Source organism: Equus przewalskii, chromosome 15 (assembly GCF_037783145.1).
Source record: "Equus przewalskii isolate Varuska chromosome 15, EquPr2, whole genome shotgun sequence".
NCBI lineage: Eukaryota > Metazoa > Chordata > Mammalia > Perissodactyla > Equidae > Equus > Equus przewalskii.
Window position 1 is genome coordinate 36,513,880 of NC_091845.1, and position 21,001 is coordinate 36,534,880.

Below are 21,001 nucleotides of genomic sequence, written 5' to 3' on the forward strand. Positions count from 1 at the left end.
TTGGGTGTCATTTTGAGAATATGAGGTAACTTGATTTTTATCCTATTTGGGAGCTCCTAACTTTTTAATCACATGTATTATACTTACTGATATGGTTGGCCTTATTTCTGCCTTCCTAATTTTTCTTCTGTCCTTTTTTTTTAAACCTTTCCTGATTTTCATTGTATTAAGGTCTTTGCTCCTTTTTTAAAACTCATAGTTTGGAAGTCCTCTATGCTGGTATTGAGCAATACAATATTACTTATAATAACTCTCCCATTCCCATCCCTCAAATAAGACCTTTAGAACATTTTTCTCTTTAGCCCTCTGGAAAATTTAAAAGGAATTTACAGCTCTATGGGTTTTCAGTTTGGTCCATCTCAGGTAAAGCATGGATTAAATGTTTTCTGCTTAACAGCCTTATTTTAGTGGTACCAAATTATTACTTTACCACAAATTTACATGAGTAAATTTTTTCATAGGTGCTTACACTGTTATTAAGAAAAATGTATATTAGGAACTTGCAGCTACAGAAAACAGAAATGGTCCTTACTGATACTTTCAGAACCATGAACTTCTCACTTTGGTTTTTACTAACAGTCTTGCTTGCAGAACAATGAACAAAAGACTCTTTAGACATAAGACTTGCACTGTGAGTTTTAATTGAAAACATTAAAACAGCTTAACTACTAATAATGAATTATAAAACTTTGATAGTTAGATTGTACTATCATTTATTCATTATTGTTGTAGACCTGAAAGAAACTTTGCATACTTGTGTTTTCTGTTCTCCATTTCAGAGGAAGATTATGAAGAGAAGGTCTAAAACATTTATAAATCAAAACCCAACTGAGTTAGAAGTGAAATATAAAGAGAACAAAATCTTAAGACAGCTGTGCTGTAAGAGCATAGATGGGTTTTAGCCCATGTTTTGGGTTTGAAATTTAGCTCATCTCATATGAAACAAAAGCAGGTGCAATAGTAAAGCCAAATCATGAAAGCCCAATCAATTATTTTTAGCATGCCTCTTAATTTTTCTTTCCCCTGGTTTCTTGTCTTCTGTGCCTGAGTCTTGAACAGGTAACCACTTGAGGGGGTGCCGGCGATAAATGGGCCATGGAGGAAGTGTCAGCTGGGCCAGAACAGAGAAAATGCGACAATTATAGCCATTAAAAGTTTAAAAGAGCATTATGTATAATGCCTGGTTCCCAAATGACTCCTATGCTAAAGGTAAAAATAACACAAAACCTGACATTCCTATGAAAACTGTGCCACTGCCCAGACAAGAGATGGGAACAAGTCTCCGTGTTTACACATATGGCTTTAAAAACTAAAAGAAGGATGAAGAGCAACGTAAAGACCCTAAGAAATTCCTGCTACCTTTGACCTTAAGATTATTGCTTGGAGCAGCTGCCAAAAGAAATGAGCTGTATCCTTTTATGCAGTTTTAAGTCATCTGACACTATTTGGCATTCTACTTATCCAATGATAGCAAGGGGAAACACTGATGGGAAAGATGAGGGAAAAGTTGGTGCCAGTTCTCACTACTAGGTCCAACCAAATCAACCCAATTCAGAAAACTTAAGTAGCCACTAACATCCAAACATCCACAAATTTCTTACCAAACACGAAAAAGCAAATCCGGCCATAACTATATAGACAGTCCACCCGAACTGTTCAGCCACGTACCCATAGATAAATCCAACTATCTAGAGACAAACAAAATATATTAAATACAGTCAAGCCGGAGGCGGGGAGTGGGGGTAGGGAGCGAAGAGAAGAAAGAAAAAGATTATGCAAAACCAATACTTACTGCAGAAAAAAGAATAATTCCTTGAAACATCTGTTCAGCTAGTTTCTGGCCCTTGTAATCCTAGAGGTGAAAGAGAGCAAAGGAGGAATTGGTGCCGCCACCGAAGAGGTACGATTCCTGCTCTGGCCTCACAGCTTTGGCACAGGGCAACCCCAACATCAGGGGCTCTCCTCAAGGACCTGGGTAAGGAATGAAGTTCTGGGTTTCCCGGGGGAAGTGAAGCATCCCAACGGAGCACGGGCAGGGGCATCCTCGCGGGGGAAGAGAAAAGAGGACCCAGGAGGCACCATTCCGGGAAGGGAGTGTAAGGTAGCCATCCAGGCCAGGAACCGCGCAGCACCGGCTGGGTGCTCGGACAAGGGGTGCGAAGCTGCCAAGCTCGCGAGCGGCTCGCGAGGATCTTGGGGCCGAGGTGGGCCGCGCCCTCACCATCTGCGTGGGCAGCGAGCTCAGGTGCTCCAGCATGACTGGCTGAGGAGGCGGGCGACAGACTGCAGGCGGCGGGCGGCGGAGCGAGGGTGGCCGCGACTCGAGGACGGTAAGGGCTGGAGTCTGGTCCTGTGCACAGCCTCGCGCGCCTGCCGAGCCGAGGAGCGCGATGGCCGCGGCCCCGGAAGCGGATGTCTGTGACATACCCGGACGGCCCGCGGCCCCGCCCCGCGCGTTCGCTAGGCGACCTGCGCTTTCGGGGCTGTTTGTGGCCCGGCGCGCGGCCCGCGAGGGCTGAGGTGGCGACCGTGGCGGCCGAGCCGAGGCATCGCGCGCCCGTGAAGGGCTCGCCGTTAGTGCTGTTGGGTGCCGGAAGTCGCGGCCTGGCTCCCCAAAACAGTCCTCGACTGCGCCCCGGCGACCTAACGGCTGCCGGCGCGCGTCCCGTCTCCATGGCGACGGGCTTTCCTCGGCGAGGACCCCGGCGGCGGGGCTGCCCGGCGGCGCCTGCTCGGCGCGATGCTTTCGCAGTCAGAGCGGTGGGCGGGCTGGGGCTTGCGGGGCTGCGTGGCTGCAGCGGAGCCGGCGGGCAGGCGGGCTTGGTCCGGAGTGCAGGGGACGCGGGCGGCCCGGCGGCGGGCTGGGCCCCGGGGCCTGCGGCGCGGGCGCTGAGCTGGCGGGGCGGGCCGGGGCGCGGGCGGCGGCGGCGGCGGCTGTGGTAGCTCCTCCTCCTCCGGCTGCAGGTAAGGGCGGCCGCGGGGAGCGTCCAAGGGGAACGGCTTGCTCACCTCCTAACTCGGGGCTCTCTGGGCCTCAGGGGAACCCCCGGAGTGTCACACACCCCCTTGCTCATCCCTAAGCGTAAGAGGGCCCTAGTGATCCCCCGAATTTAGAGGAGACTACCCCAGGCCACATCCTCGAGAAAAAGGGAATCCCCTCGGAGAGGGGACCCCCTTCTCGACAGACCCTCGCAGCAGTGTGGAGAGGGTTAGCACCCCGGGAGTCTCCAAGTTGGCCCACCAACATGCTCGCCGGCTTCACTGGGCCCTCCTGATTGAGACCAGCCAAGGGTTCGCTCTCTCTCTCAAGGCTGGTGTCTATCTCAAAAGCTTAGGCCCTCCCCGGTTGCTCTGAGCGAGGTGGGTTGCCCACATTTCGGAGAGAAACCGTTCTGGGGTACGCGGGCCTGTGGGTTCCTGCAGGCTCTCTGGCCTCTATGCTATGTTGCATGTCAGGGTCACAGACGTTGGGATTCCAGGCACTCTCAGGGCAGGTTGGTGTGTGGCTGCCGCCCTCATTCATGCAATCAGCAAACATTCACAGCACCTTTTTTTGTGCCGCTGTGACCAACACCAGGCCCTTGCCTTTCTAGAGCCCAGAGTGTGTCAAGGGAGACTGCCACATAACCCCAGAAATATATGACAGCTGGATTAATTCTAGGATAGGGAGCCCCCGGGGGATGTGGGAACCCGGGGTGGGGTGGGGGAGTGCGGCTGAATGTAGGGTTTTGGGGAGGCTCCCTTGACTCCTGAAAGCCAAGTAGGAGCTAGCCAGATGAAGAGGTAGGAGAAAGTGAATGTCTTTAGTGCCTTCAGCCTGGCAGAAACTAAACAGACCTCTTGTATCTAGAAATAGACATGTCCCTCTGTGTTATCCTCTTTAAATGCACTTCACAGGGTAGCAGTTGCTGTATAGACTTTTAGGTATTTGAGCTATGACGATATGATGGGAAAAGGAAGTTTTCAGGTTCCATTTGAGAGAGATCTCCATCGGAATCCATGTCTTTCCTTGTGTTGGAAGTTGTTTTCATGATTATCATCAAAGATTGCTTTCTCAGGCCGGCCGGTGGCACAGCAGTTAAGTGTGCACGTTCTGCTTCAGCGGCCTGGGGTTCAGCGGCATGGGGTTTACCAGTTCACGTCACAGGTGTGGACCTCCGCACTGGTCATCAAGCCATGCTGTAGCACGTGTCCCACATATAAAATAGAGGAAGATGGGCAGGGATGTTAGCTCAGGGCCAGTCTTCCTCAGCAAAAAGAGGAGGATTGGCAGCAGATGTTACCTCAGGGCTAATCTTCCTCAAAAAAAAAAAAAGATGGCTTTCCCTTTCTGAGCTGAGAATCAGCCTTGCTCCTAGATTAACAAGATCATTTCACAAATATCGTGCCTACTACCGTTTGCCAGACACGGTTTTAGTTGGCGGGGATGCATTGCTAAACATTTTCATTGGGGTCTCTTGGAGCTTACATTGTAGTCAGGAAAGACAAAGAAACAAATGAGATAACTTCATAATTGAGGAGGGGGAGTGGTGAACTTCCCTGATGGCCTCTGAAGGGATGGGTGAGAGGAAGATAGAACGATAACTTTGGTCTTTGGTGACCTCGACAAGACCAGTTTGAATGGAGCAGTAGGGACAGAAGTCTGGTTGGAGGAGGCTGAAGAGAGAACAAGAGGAGAAGTGGAGCTAGAGACTTTAAATCTTCTCAAGCTTTTAGAGTGAGGGGGAGCAGAGAAATGGGTTTGTGGGTCAGCTGGAGCGTGGGGAGTGATGTCTTCTTTTTAAATTAAAATTTTTAAATTTTTTTAAATTAAATTTTTAAAAAATTAACTTTAAGTTTTTTAAATTAATTTTTAAAATTAAAACCAGACTGGGGCCGGCCCGGTGTCGCAGCAGTTAAGTTCACACCTTCTGCTTCTCGGTGGCGTGGGGTTCGCCAGTTCGGATCCCGGGTGCAGACATGGCACCGCTTGGCAAAAAAGCCACGGTGTGGTAGGCGTCCCACATATAAAGTAGAGGAATGGGCATGGATGTTAGTTCGGGGCCAGTCTTTCTCAGCAAAAAGAGGAGGATTGGCAGTAGTTAGCTCAGGGCTAATCTTCCTCAAAAAAAAAAAAAAACAAACAAACCCAGAGCATGATAATATCCTGATGGCTGTAATCCAGCAGAGAGGGAAAGAGTGTGCTGATGCTGCACCAAGGAAACAATTACAGGTAGGTTGCAGAGCATCAGTGGAATGGCCTTTCATGTACATAGAAATAGGAGGGAAAGCAGAAAAGGTGAGCAAAGCTGCTGAGAATGTGGGTACTAATGCAAGCGCAAGTTAAAAAAAATAGTCGTCTTTCTCCCTAAGGTTTCTTCACCCATATCTCTGGGTTTGCCTGCCCTGGGGGGTGTGTGTGTGTTTTGTGAGTGATTTGGGCATGAAAGTTTTAAAATTTCTAAACAAGAAATATTAATTTTCATAGTGACCAATTGAATATTGCTGATCAAATTGTACACAGTTGTGTGGTCTAACAAAAAATACAGCCACTGTTGCCCATCCCAGGGTCTACACGCAGGTTTGTTTTGAGAATTTCTTCTAATCAGATTAATGAATTCCATTACCAGGGAAGCACCAGGAAAGGAAATATGAATCAGACATACTCCATAATAATTGGCATTTTGCATATAGATAACTGTGGAAGAGTTTTTGGAGCAAGTGGTTTCTGCCGTGCTAATCTACTTACATACATCAAATACCTGATAGGATTGTGTTTTTCTTGTGTCTAGCTAACTGGAATAGCACAAATATATGTGCTTCTCAATCCACATACTACCTGTAAGTAACTTATGGAAGTTGTTGAGCTAAAACACTGTCTTTTGTACTGTTAACTAAATGAGATTTCTTTGAGGGAGATCGTTTTCTCCAGTCTTGGTGGAAGTTGGCTAAAGCTGGCAGATGTTAGAGCTTTGAGCAGCTCCCAGTCTGCCAGCTTCTATGGGTAAGGCTCAGCCCACAATGTGATAGAGGCACATGGCTCAGGGTATATAATGATGTGTATTCTTTAAAAAGGAAGATCATTGGTATAATGTACTTTATATATACTGCTCTAGAAAGAAATGAGAGAGAGAGTGTGTGTGTGTTTTAGATTGTCTTTTGGGAATTTGAATTATTTTCTCGGAAATTTGTAATCTGGTCTGTGATCTCCAGTTTTTTAAACAGCCCTTCAATTATTTCTCCTTTTTTCAATGGCCTTGAGAAACCAAATGTCTGATATGCACACACTTTAGTTAAGGTGAAATTAATTCAAACTTACTTTGATTTTAAAAGTACGGTGTATTTGAAAGTGCTTTGTAAAGTTAAAAGCCTTATGTAAATGTCAGGTTCCCCCCTGGGAGAAGGTGAAGTAGAAGAGGGTAGAGGTCTCAAATGTAGGATCACTATAGCCTGGTTGTATAAAATCTATTCTTAAGGAAACATTACCCAGAGATTGTTGTAGAAATCTAACCGTTTAATTTAGTTCCACCTACAGTCTTGTTTCCATTGAATTATTTGTTTTTAAAAAGTGAAGGCATCAGATGAGCTGGGGGGCACAAGCCACAAGCAGAGTGACAATATTAGGCACTGCTTTTTTTTTTCTTTTGAGGAAGATTAGCCCTGAGCTAACGTCTGCCAATCCTCCTCTTTTTTGCTGAGGAAGACTGGCCCTGAGCTAACATCCATGCCCATCTTCCTCTACTTTATATGTGGGATGCCTGCCACAGCATGGCTTGCCAAGCAGTGCCATGTCCGCACCCGGGATCTGAACCGGTGAATCCCAGGCCACCAAAGCGGAACTTGTGGACTTAACCGCTGCACCACCGGGCCGACCCCATAGGCATCCCTTTCTTAAGACATGGGAGTTAACCAACAGAGATGAAGCCCTGGGAAGAAGCTCATTTTTTCTTTTAGCAGATTTTTAATTTTTGAAAATACACTAAACTTGTGATAGCAAGATTGGATTTTGTGAATTTTTAAGATTGTTTCTCTGCTACAGTTTCAAATGAATTTGGAAAATCTTTTTTTCTTATAATTCCAATTAAAGGTGAATGGGCTATAGCTTGAAACAGGGATGTTTTGTACTGATGAGGCTGACCTCAGGTTACTTGATCACAGACAACTGAGTCCATGTCTCATTTAACTAGGAATTTTAAGTGGAAATTCATTCAGAAAATGTTTCCATAGTGGTTAGACCTCAAGTATTCCTCTTGGTAGAATTTCTTTTGCTTTTCATCTAGCAGCATATAATGTAGGCTGTTTCTCCAAGTTATTTGGAAGTAGTTTATCATCATGACTACCATAAAAAACTCAGATCCCAAATTGGGTTCTTGGAAACTATTAATTCAAAATGGAAACTATTAATTCAAAGCTATTCAAATTTTCTGGCAGAAAATACCATATGCACTTCTTGTTTCTCCCTGAATTTAGGCATTTTAATGGCCATTCTCATGTACCTGCTGACTTTGGGGGCTTGTTTTTGTTTTGTAGGGTTAATAACTAAAATTTATGTAAGACAGAAGAGAAAGATGTCATTCCGTAAAGGTATGCTCTTTCTACAAGTTATGTTGTTTTTATACCTAGTCAAAAGGTCTAGAGATGTAATGCAGGCTTTCCCCTCTGTGTTTCAGTAAACATCATCATCCTGGTCCTGGCCGTTGCTCTCTTCTTACTGGTTTTGCACCATAACTTCCTTGGCCTGAGCAGTTTGCTAAAGAACGAGGTTTCAGGTATGGGAACCCTTACTAATGCCTTGGCATCTGTTGAGGACCTGGAGTTCCCTGTGTCCCACATTCTAAGTTACATCACTAGGTTAAAGGAAAAGAAAGCTTTCTTCTGGGCCTTACAAAAGCTACTAAACACTCTGGGAGAGGCGTGGTGGTACTCACTGTGCTCTTGCAACCCCTGCCCCCCATTCTCCCTGCTGTGCACTTGTTTGCTAAGGGTTTGATCTGACAGAAGAACTCTTTTCACCAAATCAGAGGCCGTAGAGGAGCCTCCTTGGGCTGCTGTCTGCTCACATTTCAGCTGGGCAGGGCTTCAGAAGGTGGGGACAGGTGAGTGTCTCTGGTGTTTGATGTCTGCTCTTTTCACTAAAGTGTCAGTCTGGTTACTTCGCCTGTTACTTTCCTTTAACCTGTGGAACTCTATCAGCAGGACTCTAGTAGAAAAACAAAACCATACAGCCTTGTCAACTGATTTTAAAAATCACTTTATTGTGTAATTCCATTGCCATTTCTTTTAAATTAGTTGTTCATACCACTCTGCCTTGGTATTGAGGGATGTTTGAGGCTGCAGAGTGTTTGTCAAAAATCATTTTTGGGTTGCCACCCACCATAACTGATAGCTTTCCCCGAGTGCTCTGATAGCATATTTTATAGCAGTGTTTATATACATGTGTGTGTATTTATATGTATATATAGATATGTACGTAAAGTTATGCATGCTCCTGGTGGGCACATTCATAAAAAAGAAAGTAGCATTCAAGCTCCAGGAGGGCAGTTGGTCCACTGCTTTATCTCCTGTGCCTGTGGATGATGGCTGGTACATAGGAGGTGCTCAGTAAATATTCACAATGAATTATTTCATTGCCTAAAGATAACTATTATTAACATTTTGGCTTAGTATCTTCCAGTTTTTTTTCTCTACGTATATATTTTTTTCCATACAGTTAAGGTTATACTATATATAAACTGCACATGACATGTTTTTCCACATGATTATATCCTAAGCATGTCACCATGACAGTAGAAACTCTTCACATATAGTTTCAATGCCACAGTTTGTTTCCACAAGAAAAAGTCTCTTGGTACAGTGACTTTCAGATGCTTTTGATGGCAATCTCACAGTAAGAAATGAGTTATATACAGCATACACATATACATGTGTATTTGCTTATTTTCTACCTACCTATCTTTCAAGATGGCAGAGATTCATCTGTCTTATTCATGGTAGTAACCCAAGTGCCTAGATATTGCCTGGCATAGTATGCACTCAGCGTTCAATGAATGATAAATGAGTAAATGAGTAATATAAAAGGCAAAAAGGAAAGTTTACAAAACAGTACTTGCAGTTGCTGTGTGTGATGCACTCTCATATTTTCTAATGTTCTGTTCCAATTTAGGAACTGATCGTGACCCACTAAATTGATTTCATGCCTACTTATGGGATATGATTCATAGTTTGAAAAACAACTTTTCAGTTTATTTCTTGGTTTTCACAATTATAAATAAAATTGTGACTTCTGATTACCTCTCAGATTTTATCCTTAAGAGAGGCAAGAGGAATTATTGGGTCAAAGTCCGTGTACCTTAAAGCTCTTGATACAAATTGCCAAAATGTATTATATAAAGATTTTGTTATATTCCCACCAGTAGTGTATCAGAATTCTGGCAACCTAGTTTTTTAAAGTGCTTCTGCTTTTCCAAAAGCCTGGTTACATATAGCAAAACAATAAAGGTCACGTGATTTGTAGGCTGTATGCTTCACATTGTAATGGGGGAGAATGAGGTAAACAACTATCGTAATCCTCATCTTACCTCTTTCTTAGGCTCTGCATCAAAAGCTCATGAGATTGTATTTGTATCACAGCACCTTCCTTGTGTTCTTTGCAGATTCAGGAATTGTGGGGCTTCAGCCCATAGACTTTGTCCCAAATATTCCCCGACATGTGGTAGACGGGAGACAAGAGGAGATTCCAGTGGTCATTGCTGCATCTGAAGATAGGCTCGGGGGGGCCATTGCAGCCATAAACAGCATTCAGCACAACACTCGCTCCAGTGTGATTTTCTACATTGTTACACTCAACGGTACAGCAGACCATCTCCGGTGAGCTCTGCTTGCCTAATGATTCTGCTTCTAGAGGATGCTCTAGAGCAGGCAATTTGCCAATCCAGGAATGGTTTTTTCTGTGTATATATTTTTTCTATTCAGTTGAGATTATACCACATATGAACTGCACATGACATGTTTTTCCTTGTGACTGTATAAGCATGTCCCCATGATAGCAGAAAGGACACAACTTGTGCCAAGATGTAAATCAACTCTCACTCTGCACGCTGTTAACTCACGCTATTTTTTAGTAATAAGACTTTCTCATTGAAGGAAACAATATGTTGATTTACATCCTGTTACAAGTCCCTTCTCTTATGGACATACCTGAGTAGTTCTGGTCTAGAGTGGGAAGGGACATGGGAGCAATGGCAAGGTAGTGTGACGTGAATACAGAACTGATCCAGATCCTGGCCCAGAGTGATTGGGGAACATTACTTAACCCCTTGGAGTCTGCTTCTTCTTCTGTAAGTATGGGGTAAAAATATCCAGCTTACTGAGAGAGACGAACTGTGTATGACTCCACTCATAGGTGGTAGTTAACACAAAGACAAAGAAAACTGATCGGTGGTTACCAAGGGAAAGGGGGGGGTGGGGGGAGGGCACTAGGGGTGAAGTGGTGTACCTACAACATGACTAATAATGATGGATAACTAATTTCACAAGGTTGTTAACTATCATAATCTTAAAAAAAATATCCAGCTTAGAGTATTGTGCCGTCAAATAAATGAGAAAATATATTAAAAGCACAAAGCATATAATAACCACTCAGTAAACAGTCCTTACTATTATATAACTGTAGTGATTAATAACAGAAACCCAATCTGGTGGAGAGTGTCATCCATGTTTTCAAAATGCTTTGAATTCATATTTACAAAGTGTATTCAAAGAAACATCTTGATAGTTGCCAAAGTTCTAAAACATTTCTGTCCTTGTGGCTTTTTCCACAGTTTGTGTTTAGTTTGTGAAAGTTGCCATGAATTATTTTTCCATATTTTAAAAACTCAGAAATCATCCAAAATAATGCAGAAACAAATATTGCATTACAACAGACTACAGAAATAACATTGTGCCCATGAAATCCTGATTTGAAATGGACAAGGAGGCTGGCCTTGTGGGCATGTTAAGTTCACATGCTCCCCTTCAGCAGCCCAGCGTTTTACTCGGTTTGGATCCTGGGCAGGACATGGCACTGCTCATCAGGCCACGCTGAGGCAGCGTCTCACATGCCGCAACTAAAATATACAACTATGTATTGGGGGGATTTGGGGAGACAAAGCAGGGAAAAAAAAAGATTGGCAACAGTTGTTAGCTGAGGTGCCAATCTTTAAAAAAAAAAAAAAAAAAAACCAAGAAATGGACCAAGGGAAAATGTGCAGTTCCTTTAGGGAACAATGACTTTTCTTGCAGGCAGCACCTTACACTCTGTTGGAGGAATTCGTTCCCACACTGTTGAGTCTGTAACAGACTGATCACCAGCCTTGTTGACAATTAGCTTTCACTATCACACTGACTCATTTTCTTCACTCATGTTATTTGGAGAGCCAAGTGTTGAATGGTCCATGTGGTGAGATGTTCTCATTTCCAGTGGGTTTTTCTACAGCAGTTTTAGTGTCAGAAGAGTGATCTTGTGTGAGCCTGATGGGAGCACTATCCATTACCATAGAATCCTGGTTCAAGGTGGGACTTGGGTGTCAATATGCTCACTTCAGATGAGGAAACCAAGGCTCAGAGAAGTAAGGGGCTTGAAGACACCTGTTTGGTTCTTAGGGTTCTCTTCCATTATGCCTTCATTAGAAGGCACAAAGGTAAGGCTCTGGTTTTGAAACATGATTATTTAAAACAAATTTGGTGCTTTATTTTTATCAGGTCCTGGCTCAGCAGCAGTACCCTGAAAAGCATCAGGTACAAAATTGTGAATTTTGACACTAAACTTTTGGAAGGGAAAGTAAAGGAGGATCCTGACCAGGGGGAATCCATAAAACCAGTGAGTTTCACGCACTCTTGTTTGTACTTGGGAGTTTTAGGACATTACTGTAATACCTGGGTAACTGTGGTACAGTGCCAAGTAGTTCCCTGGGGACCATGCCTGGGCAGTTTTAAGAGACCTTCAGCTGTCTTCTCCTGCATGGGTATTGAGCATTCTGGGAGTTTCTAGTAAATGAAAGCAGAGCCACTCACGAATTCTGTGCCCATGCCTCTTTCCTTTTCCTTTCCCAGTTAACCTTTGCAAGGTTCTACCTGCCAATTCTGGTTCCCAGTGCAAAGAAGGCCATATATATGGATGATGATGTAATTGTGCAAGGTACCAAAGAATGTCACTATCAGTATTATTCTGGGTGCAGAGTGTGGGCTATAGTGGTTGTCTTATTCATGGTATTCTATAAAAGGTCATCCTAAGAAGTGGGAGGAATAGGGAATCTTGAGACAACTCAAAGTGTTAACTTTACACCTTATCTATTTCAGGTGATATTCTCGCCCTCTACAACACACCACTCAAGCCAGGACATGCAGCTGCATTTTCAGAAGACTGTGATTCAACTTCTACTAAAGTTGTCATCCGTGGAGCAGGGAACCAGGTAAATTACTTATTAGACCCCTTCCATGAATTCTTTTTTTGCTGCATTTTATATTCCCCAAGTATTTTGTCCCAACAGTCAAGTTTGCCTTCCTATAGACTGGTTCATAGATTTCACACCTAATTCTCCTTGAACATTGGGCTTAATATGTTTACTCTAGGTTCCTATTCTGTCTAACTTGAAATCCCAAATGTCAGTTTTATTTCATTTATGTACAACCCTTCACTAACAATGTGAGAAGTCATATAGTTTAATAAGCAGATTTTTTCTTTACTGGCTATCAAATTATATCTATTCTATTCAAAGCCATAAATATACGATTTATCCCTTTATGTTTTTAGTACAATTACATTGGATATCTTGACTATAAAAAGGAAAGAATTCGTAAGCTTTCCATGAAAGCCAGCACCTGCTCATTTAATCCTGGAGTTTTTGTTGCAAACTTGACAGAATGGAAAAGACAGAATATAACTAACCAGCTGGAAAAATGGATGAAACTCAATGTAGAGTATGTATATAACTGGCCTACCTGTGAAACTCTTGTATTTCAACCCTGGGGGTCTTGACTAACAGGAATTGGTCAGGATTCTTCACTAACAGCTTAAATTTGTTCTGTCCCACCAAGAGAGGGATTGTATAGCAGAACACTGGCTGGCAGCATCACAACACCTCCACTGCTGATTGTATTTTATCAACAGCACTCCACCATTGACCCAATGTGGAATGTCCGCCATCTTGGTAAGTAGAAATAATTAGCCAAAGGCCTAAGCTAATAATTAAATCTCTAAAGGACTATCCTCAAGGATAGGATATATCCAGTTTCCTTTAAGTTTTCTGCAGTTTGATGTGCCATTGTCTTGTGTGTGACTAATACTAGTACAACCACTTGGCTCTTTTTCTCTCAATGAAAGGTTCCAGTGCTGGAAAAAGATATTCACCCCAGTTTGTAAAGGCTGCCAAGTTACTTCATTGGAATGGGCATTTTAAGCCATGGGGAAGAACTGCTTCATACACTGATGTCTGGGAAAAATGGTATATTCCAGACCCAACAGGCAAATTCAGCCTAATCCGAAGACATACGGAGATCTCAAATATAAAGTAAAATATAATTTATGCAATAAGCATTTCTCAGGAAATCCTAGAAGACAGTATGTGTGGGAAGTAACAGTTGCTAGACTCCAGTGCCTATCTACAGCAACCCATGGAAAAAGGGGCATTTCAGCTGGGTAAAGAGGACAAACTGCTCCATCTGGCAGTCAGCTTCCCAGACAGACTATAAATACGTCTCCATCTGCCTTACCAAGCGTTTGCTTACTACCGTGCTGAATGACCAGAGGTGAATGGACTGATACGGCTGGTACAGCTAGTTCAACACTACTGCTTGGTTTTAATTTTGTAACCTGTGGCCTGATCTATAAATAAAGTGCTACTTACATTTTCAATAGCTATCTGATTTTTTGCTGCCAGGTAACTGTACTTCAACTCACTCATGGTCTAAGAGACGAGTTGTCTACAGAATTCAGACACTTTCTAAATCGCCTGATTTTTAAAAAATGAATATATACTGATACATATTCACAAAATTTATACAGCATATGCCATACTGTAACAAACTGGTACACCACACACCTATTAACAGCTTAGGAGTCTCCTCAAAACATTAAAAACAAAAACTCTTACAAAAGGACAAGGTTCTGTTATACATAGTCTGTACTGAAGTCATAAGCATCATCTTCCTCTTCAGTCATTTTATCTAAGACATGAGATTGTGCAGACTGTTCATCTATATTGGAGGAAAGAAAAGTGAGGTCAAAAAAGAAAAGCAATTCTACACCACGCTGCTGTGTTGGAAGACCCCAATAACCCAACTCACCTGCTTGAACCTCCTCAGGCAGTGCCTCCCAGGCCTCTTCTGCAGGGCACGTGTCTGAGCTCTTTTCCTGTGGGACAAAGAAACAGTGCTAGATAGTAGCCTTTGTCTGCTCATTAATCCAAGTAATTATGTACCTAAAAAGTCTGAAGGTACATATAATGGGATGCAAAAAATTAAGACTAATGATTGCAAGGCTTAAATACCCGAATTGCATGGGGCTTAAAAAAAGCCTATTATGAAGTATCTAATTTCTACTTTCAGCTGCTTCCCATTTATTGTACATTATAATACCAGAAAACTTACTTCAGCTTAAACAACTCACGGACAACATACTTACAACAGCTTCTTCATCAACGTTTTCCGGGTCGCTATCAATGTCTCCGCAGTCTTCCCCCTCCTCCTGCTTTCTCTTTTGCTGTTTTGGCAATTCTTCAGCTATGTCCTTTTCCTCTATTATTCCATTTGTCAGACCCGAAGACTGGAAAAGGATGCTACTGGCTAAACAAGGGCCCTTGATAGCTAGGGAAGGAACACAGCCCATGTAAACAGATGAGACCTTTGATTGGCCTATTTGCCAATGAAGACAACAGCCAAACACAAGCCTTCCTTACCTTGTATGCTGTGTGCATTGTTCTTTTCCAGTTCTTCCAGGTTAAAGCCCCAATTCATGTCTGTGACGCTGCGCTCATTAAAATGTGGAGAAGGAGTCCAGGATGCAGGGGGATGGCAATAATAACCTAAGGAGGCACTGGTATTAAAAACAAGACTTGTCAAAAATCAGTTCCTTTATTCTATGTGGTCATCAAATTGCCAACAGAAAGAAGCCTTACCCTGTCCACTCAGACCACAGCAGTTTGGCAGCACGTTCTACATCTGGGCTTCCACCTTTCTGGTGTAGTCCTCTTCTCTGAGCAAGTGAAGTAAAAAATTCCAGAGAATTCTTAAAGTCTGGGACAGTAAATTTCAGTACTACCTTAAAGAAAAACAGGAACTGTCAGTGCGGATGTAAAACAAACTTGAAAATTTTCTACTAAAAATGCTAATGATGAAAAAGAAAATGGACCTCAAGGGAAGAAGGTTCTTTTACCTGTCGACTATCAGCCTGGGACAGGATGACACTGGCAGCCTCCACTGGTTTTATTACTTCAATACTTGCTGGACTTCTCAGAGCAAGTGCGGTGGCAGAGTTAAGTGGAGACACAATGAAACTTGGACTATCTATGATTGTGATTTGTTTATCCAGGGGGACAACCTGCATACTCCTGGAACAAGAGAGATGGTGACTGATGGGGGCACTGGTTTACCTGAAGGACAAGAGAACACGAAGCTCAGGGTTGGATTGAACAAACTCAGCACAGTCCGTCAGATCCAGTTTATCATCATTTGCTTCATGTTTATCTAAGACCCTAACAGCACACCCTCCTAAAGAGAAACAACTACATGGTATAGCTTGTACATCGACCTAAACGTGCTGTTTCTCTGCCATAAATATTTCCCCTCTCCTATCTGGAAGAATTCATTTCAAGGTGAGGTTCAAGCATCACTTCCTCTGAGGCAGGCTTCCCCTCTCTGAACCTATTTGCTTATTTGTTTTGCAAAGTAGGTTGTGGGCAGCTAGCTATACCACTCCAGCAATGCTTCCCCAAGCCTAGCACTGGCTCAATCTTGTTCCTTTCATTGATTCCTCTAAAGAGATAATAGAAAATTCGTAAGCTATCCAAAACAAAATCATTTTTACTCATCTATAATGAAACATTACAATCATGGAACAACTTAATTTACCTTGTAAGCCCCATGGATACACCAACATTACATATCCGTTCTTGTTTTAAGCTATTAATGATGCTGCTTTTCCCCACGTTTGGGAAACCTACAAATGGGAAATCCAAGTACAAAAGGCATTATGTGCTGATAATTATAAAATTTCCAGTTTTATTTTATGCTTGCCTGATGTATAGAGCAAGATCAGAGTTGGATCTGAGTGTCTTCACTTCAACACTAAGACCAATCTTAGCATCTTCATTTCTTGCACAAATAATAAAAGAGCAGAGAAAGTTGATTACTTCAAATAAACCAAAAGCTTTCAGAAGCCAACTTCCTACAATGCCAGTTGTCAAACAATTGAATTAGGCAATAATTACTTAAAAATTTTTGTCTTTTACCCTGTGTGTTTGGTAAGGTGGGCAAGAAGCTAGTGTCTAAACAAACTATTTAGCAACAACCCCATACACTGTTAACATGTAAAAATTCTTAGCTCTTAAGACATAAAATGTGTTAAACTAAAACTCACCAACTACTCCAACCCGAATCGCTTTGCCACAAGTCTCCTGAAAAGCTCCAAGAAGTTTCCAAAGGCCTTCTTTCCCAACACAGACTTCTCTTTTGAATGAAGCAGCTTTCTTCCTTACCTTCACATGTTAAAATCCCACATAATTAGTTTATGTCTGACAACCCACCATATAAAATCCAAGCAATCTGGCTCCACAGCCCAGCTATTAAAATCATCACCTTCTATTGCCTTTCAGATTATCTCTGGATGAAATCAGAGTTGGATCTTATAAGTTTTCATTTTTTAATCAAGATTTTGTAGACTCATCATATTTCAGCCATCCAAAATCTGAAAGAACTGCACTTCCCACCATTAACAGTAAAAGGTACCTTGATGATCTTCCCTTTGTCCTTCAGATGTGTCGAGGCTTTGAACACCACTGTTGGCAATTCCTTCTTCAAATAATTCAGCCAGTTCTCCAAATTCTGCTTTGGTACCAAATCTGATAGAGATTAGAAGGATGACACATGCTCCAATTAGGTCATTTTGTTGAGATGAATTTGCAAAATCTGGTTAACTATGAATTTCACTCTGGTTTGCCTTTTCCTAGCTTTGTTCCAAAAGAGTTTAACTGGAAGATGGGGATAGAATAAGCTCCCTACCATACTGCCTTTATCTTAACAGAGTTCAATGACTCCATCTCTGTATTTCTTCACTTCTCTCGGCAGTGCTCACCCTTTCAGGATTATGTCAACCTCTAGATTATTACCCTACAAAACCTAGGGCTATGTTTCCAGAATTCACTTTCAGGTAGCAACCATGTAGGCAGACCCCAACAGTAACTTTAGATCCCATTCTTACTTCCAGCTTCACAAGTCTCTGTTCTGCGTTTTCTCGTTCCTGCTGCTCAAACTCAGACACGTAACTATACACTTCCTCTAAATACTGTGCAGGTATGGGGAATATGGCACACTGCCATCACTTCCTATGTGAAATATATTGCACAGTAAGCTGCATATAGCAACTTACACTCTTAAATAAGATGAGGTGGTAAGTATTAAATGGCAAAAGAATCATAGAAACCAGGCAAATCACTTGGAGAAACAACTCCATCCCACTGCCAGAGCTGTCTTTGGCAACAAGAGAGCATACGCACTGACTCTGCTGAGGTCAGAGTTGGATCTTATCAGTCTTCAGTGACAATCAGACTGTTTAGATGTTTTCCTCATACCTCACTAGTGCATATGGGACATAAAGGGCAGCCCTTTTCCTCACCTGACTTATTTAACACAAGTACCAGCTTTTTCTGTCCACCCTGGACAATGGCCTCTTCTACCTGGGGACACCTGCAACCAAGAGGATCTCTGGCATCCAATACCTCCAGCACAACATCTGAGGTTTCAATCACCTGTCAAGATAGAAACTATGAGAACAAGATAGCATCCCTTGCTCTGGGAACACCCTCTACAAAGTATACTGGCATTATCCAGTTTGCAACAGGGAGAGTTTAGAGTTGGATCTCATGTCTTCGCTTTGGTATGAATAATGTTCACATGTACATCATTTCTCACAGGAAAGTAAAACACAGGTTTGCTTGGCGGCCTCTGATCAAAGTGGCTTTCAAAAGTGGACACTGCTCCACTGTCTGAATATATATAATCCTCCCATAGTGAATTATGTAGTCTGATGGGCCCTTGTGTCCTGCCGACAGCTGCTGAGAAGCACAATCAGGCTGTATTAACAGAGGGAGAGTAAGCTTGGGAAAATAGGTGCTGAGGATGGGTGTGCCGGGGAGCAACTACATCAAGACACCCCCTTGACCTTCTTCACGTAAGTTTCAACAGAGTACTTTACAGATTCTTATTTTCACACTGCTTACTCTAATGTATTTTCCTCTATTTTAAAATCCACTGTCAACGTGTTACTTTAACACAAAGTAACACTTGTGTAAATCATGCTTACAGGGAACGGTTCCTGTGCAAAATTTTAAAACCACAAGAATATTTCCTTCAACTAAACCTAACAAAAAAGGCCCTCAGTGAGATAAGCCAACCTGCGGAAGGATTCCTCCAGCTCAAATGAACTCTACCTTCCACCAAGGCTGGCGTCAGGAAAAAGGAATGACTCTAGTGTTTTAAACCTCATTACCATTTTTGGACACTGACCTAGAATAAGATACCTTTTTAAGTTCCTGACAGTACAACTTCTTCGGATGCTGTTTGCCTGACTTGGCTTTGTTCTTAGTTTTGCATTGTCCATATTCCTAGAGGATAAAGACAAGGGAAAAAGGACACAAAATTGCAAGTTCAGCAATTATAACCTGTTTCTCCATTTTCCACGGCTGCAATCGGTATTTAAATAGGTAAAACAGAGTCTGAACTCAGTCTTTTTTCCCCCAAGTGGAATAGCAGCCCCTAGCTGAGTTATGTGCTTTTACTTCTACATCAGAACTCATCTCTCATTCACAAAGAGACCTAATCATACCTCCTTCACAGGTTCCAAGTTAGATGTTTTAACACCAGGGTCAGTTTCGAGTTTTCTTTTCTTCTCCTGCTCCTTCTGCCTGTCAAGCTTCTGCTGCTGTTTTAGTTCTTCAAGCTGTGTCCGAGCCATAAGAGAAATGGGCGAGCCAAAGTGACTTGGTGTTACTACTTTACTTTGACAAAATATACGTACCCATATGTCACTTGTTCGAAGTTTCAGCTAATGTATCTTACCCGCTGTTTCCTTAGCTCAGCTTCCCGAAGAAGAGCCTCCTTAAAGGGCGCACTGTTTGGAACTCCTGGGTCTTTCCGAGGCTTCTTGTGACCCCGTTTTTTAGCCTCCTTTCTCAATTTTCGATGGTGCTCTCGAATCTATTATAATAAAAGTTTTTATCAGTTTACAAAAATATTAAACAGAATTCATGTGAGAAACGAATCCATCTGTTTACTTATACCTGTAAAATGATCTAGAAAAATAGAACTTTGAGTGTAATCATAGAGACTACACATATTTATTTATAAACGGCAAGAAAATGTCACCAGATTTTCTCTGCAGAAGTTAAGGTGTTGATCAAAGTTTACAGACTTTCTTATCACCAAATTACTGCATTTTTCCACAGCTGTACTCCTGATGCCCTAAGAGTCTGTATCCATGGTCAGTCTATCCAACCTCCATTTCCTGAGGCAAAATCATATTAATTCAGACATCCTCATAGAGACGTGGGGCAGAAATCAGTTTAGTATTATATTTGCTATAGCTCTCCCAAGCACAAGACTTACCTTTTTTTGGATTTTATACCGCTTATGGCAGGTCATGCGTTTACTTGCCTTCTTTAACTCTACAAAGAAATACATCACAAAATAATTAGACAAATAATCCATGTTAGTTTTTGGTGACTGTGCTCTGGGGTCACGTCCATTTTTGTGTTAATTAACTAATTCTCAAACCAAATTTGAGAATCATATGGGGCTCATAAAAAAAAAAATACGCATGCTACTCTCAAATCCCAGAGAATGTGACTAAATAGATCCGGAGTAGAGCCCAACTCCCCTGCTCCCACTCTTCTCCTACTAGACTGAGACTGTACCATCTGAGACCCATAACGATAGCCACTTCTTGTCAAACACCACGAATCACAAGGTAGGAGCGAACAGTGTTTGAGAAGCGGCTCTCAGACCTCACTGGGGCGGACTGAACGTGGCTGCAGAAAGGAAAACGCCTAGGTTTTGTAGTCTTAGTCCTAGCCGATCTAGTCACCTTTGGGGCCTCGCCTTCCTTGTGTACAATAGGCTCGTGGTTCACTTGGGGCCCTCCACCCTCGGTTCTACGCGGGACCAGGGCGATGGCCTACCCGTAGGCCCCCCAATCCCGCAGAAACCAAGACGCAGAAGAGCGCCCTGGTGGGTTCGTCAACCATCAGAAACAGATGCCCCTCCACGTCGGCCCCTCGACCCCACTCACTCGGCCGCTTCATACTGGAAACGTGAAAGCAGTCACCGTCAGCAGCAGCACCTACAACTAGCCTCTGCCGCCGCCACGTGTGAACTGAGGCCACGGCGCAGCGTCACGTACTCACGCTGACGCCGTAAAGCGCGCCGCCGGCGGCCCGCGTGCGCGCGCACGTAATGTCGCGCGGAGCCGGGTTTGCTTGGCGGCCGCGGGGCTGCTTTTGCGGCGGCACCGGGAGGGGTGAGGGTGGTGAGGGCGGCGGGTGCTGGAGCGACGGCAGCGGGCCGCGGCCGGAGGAGCAATAGCAGCAGCCGTGGCGGCCACGGGGCGGGGCGCGGCGGTCGGTGACCGCGGCAGGGGCTGCAGGCGGCGGAGCGGCTTGGTAAGGCCGGGCCCGGGCGGGCGGGGCCGCTCCCCCTCGGCCGGCTGCCGGGCCTTTGTGTGGGCCCGGGCGGGCGGGAGCAGCGGCGGAGGCCCCGCCCCGGCCGTGGGGACGCG

The 21,001-nt window shown here is 43.4% G+C and overlaps 4 protein-coding genes and 3 non-coding genes across 47 annotated transcripts in view; 2 read left to right on the forward strand and 5 right to left on the reverse strand.

The window, feature by feature from the left end:
- The window catches only part of SPCS1 (signal peptidase complex subunit 1), a 23,475-nt gene extending 20,785 nt beyond the window's left edge, over positions 1–2,690 (reverse strand). For 3 of the 5 annotated variants that reach the window (XR_011526934.1, XR_011526935.1, XR_011526936.1), the window contains exons 1-2: positions 2,222–2,690; positions 1,793–1,852 (exon numbers count right to left, since the gene is read on the reverse strand). Coding sequence is in view for 1 of the 5 variants with exons in the window: in XM_008513149.2 (XP_008511371.2) it covers positions 986–1,111; positions 1,602–1,688; positions 1,793–1,852; positions 2,222–2,425 (477 nt within the window). In the remaining 4 variants the exon portion in view is untranslated. Of the gene's footprint in view, positions 1–624; positions 1,112–1,601; positions 1,689–1,792; positions 1,972–2,221 lie in introns of those variants that run through there. The other 2 variants (XM_008513149.2, XR_011526937.1) reach the window with 2 other exon arrangements.
- On the forward strand, positions 1,798–13,870 carry GLT8D1 (glycosyltransferase 8 domain containing 1). Of its 5 annotated transcripts, none has more exons than XM_070575046.1 (10): positions 1,798–1,900; positions 7,510–7,563; positions 7,650–7,748; positions 9,633–9,846; positions 11,719–11,836; positions 12,070–12,154; positions 12,316–12,428; positions 12,770–12,936; positions 13,054–13,166; positions 13,340–13,870. In XM_070575046.1, exons 2-10 carry the CDS (start codon positions 7,548–7,550, stop codon positions 13,528–13,530), a joined length of 1,116 nt encoding a protein of 371 aa, XP_070431147.1. In that variant the 5' UTR covers positions 1,798–1,900; positions 7,510–7,547; the 3' UTR covers positions 13,531–13,870. The 5 variants fall into 5 exon arrangements, with proteins under 5 accessions (XP_070431147.1, XP_070431146.1, XP_070431151.1 ...); XM_070575045.1 differs by having other exon boundaries at positions 1,837–1,975; XM_070575050.1 differs by lacking the exon at positions 1,798–1,900 and adding an exon at positions 2,877–2,964.
- Positions 10,714–20,743, reverse strand: GNL3 (G protein nucleolar 3). Of its 2 annotated transcripts, none has more exons than XM_008513112.2 (15): positions 20,516–20,743; positions 19,834–19,892; positions 19,288–19,425; positions 19,055–19,168; positions 18,750–18,833; positions 17,846–17,978; positions 16,960–17,072; positions 16,592–16,709; positions 16,084–16,171; positions 15,389–15,563; positions 15,132–15,274; positions 14,913–15,049; positions 14,639–14,820; positions 14,302–14,368; positions 10,714–14,211 (listed from the first exon to the last, which is right to left on the reverse strand). In XM_008513112.2, the coding sequence occupies exons 1-15, from the start codon at positions 20,526–20,528 to the stop codon at positions 14,126–14,128; spliced, it is 1,650 nt and encodes a 549-aa protein (XP_008511334.1). In that variant the 5' UTR covers positions 20,529–20,743; the 3' UTR covers positions 10,714–14,125. The 2 variants fall into 2 exon arrangements, with proteins under 2 accessions (XP_008511334.1, XP_008511333.1); XM_008513111.2 differs by having other exon boundaries at positions 15,389–15,584.
- Positions 15,620–15,696, reverse strand: LOC139076292 (small nucleolar RNA SNORD69). The gene has a single exon (XR_011527703.1). It is a non-coding gene; the product is annotated as a small nucleolar RNA SNORD69 (small nucleolar RNA).
- On the reverse strand, positions 16,832–16,913 carry LOC139076293 (small nucleolar RNA SNORD19B). Its single transcript, XR_011527704.1, has one exon. It is a non-coding gene; the product is annotated as a small nucleolar RNA SNORD19B (small nucleolar RNA).
- On the reverse strand, positions 17,728–17,804 carry LOC139076291 (small nucleolar RNA SNORD19). Its single transcript, XR_011527702.1, has one exon. It is a non-coding gene; the product is annotated as a small nucleolar RNA SNORD19 (small nucleolar RNA).
- Positions 20,669–21,001, forward strand: part of PBRM1 (polybromo 1) — a 122,539-nt gene continuing 122,206 nt past the window's right edge. For 15 of the 32 annotated variants that reach the window (XM_008513114.2, XM_008513121.2, XM_008513122.2 and 12 more), the window contains exon 1: positions 20,731–20,885. The gene's annotated coding sequence lies outside the window, so the exon portion shown is untranslated. Of the gene's footprint in view, positions 20,886–21,001 lie in introns of all 32 variants that reach the window. The other 17 variants (XM_008513116.2, XM_070575035.1, XM_070575018.1 and 14 more) reach the window with 4 other exon arrangements.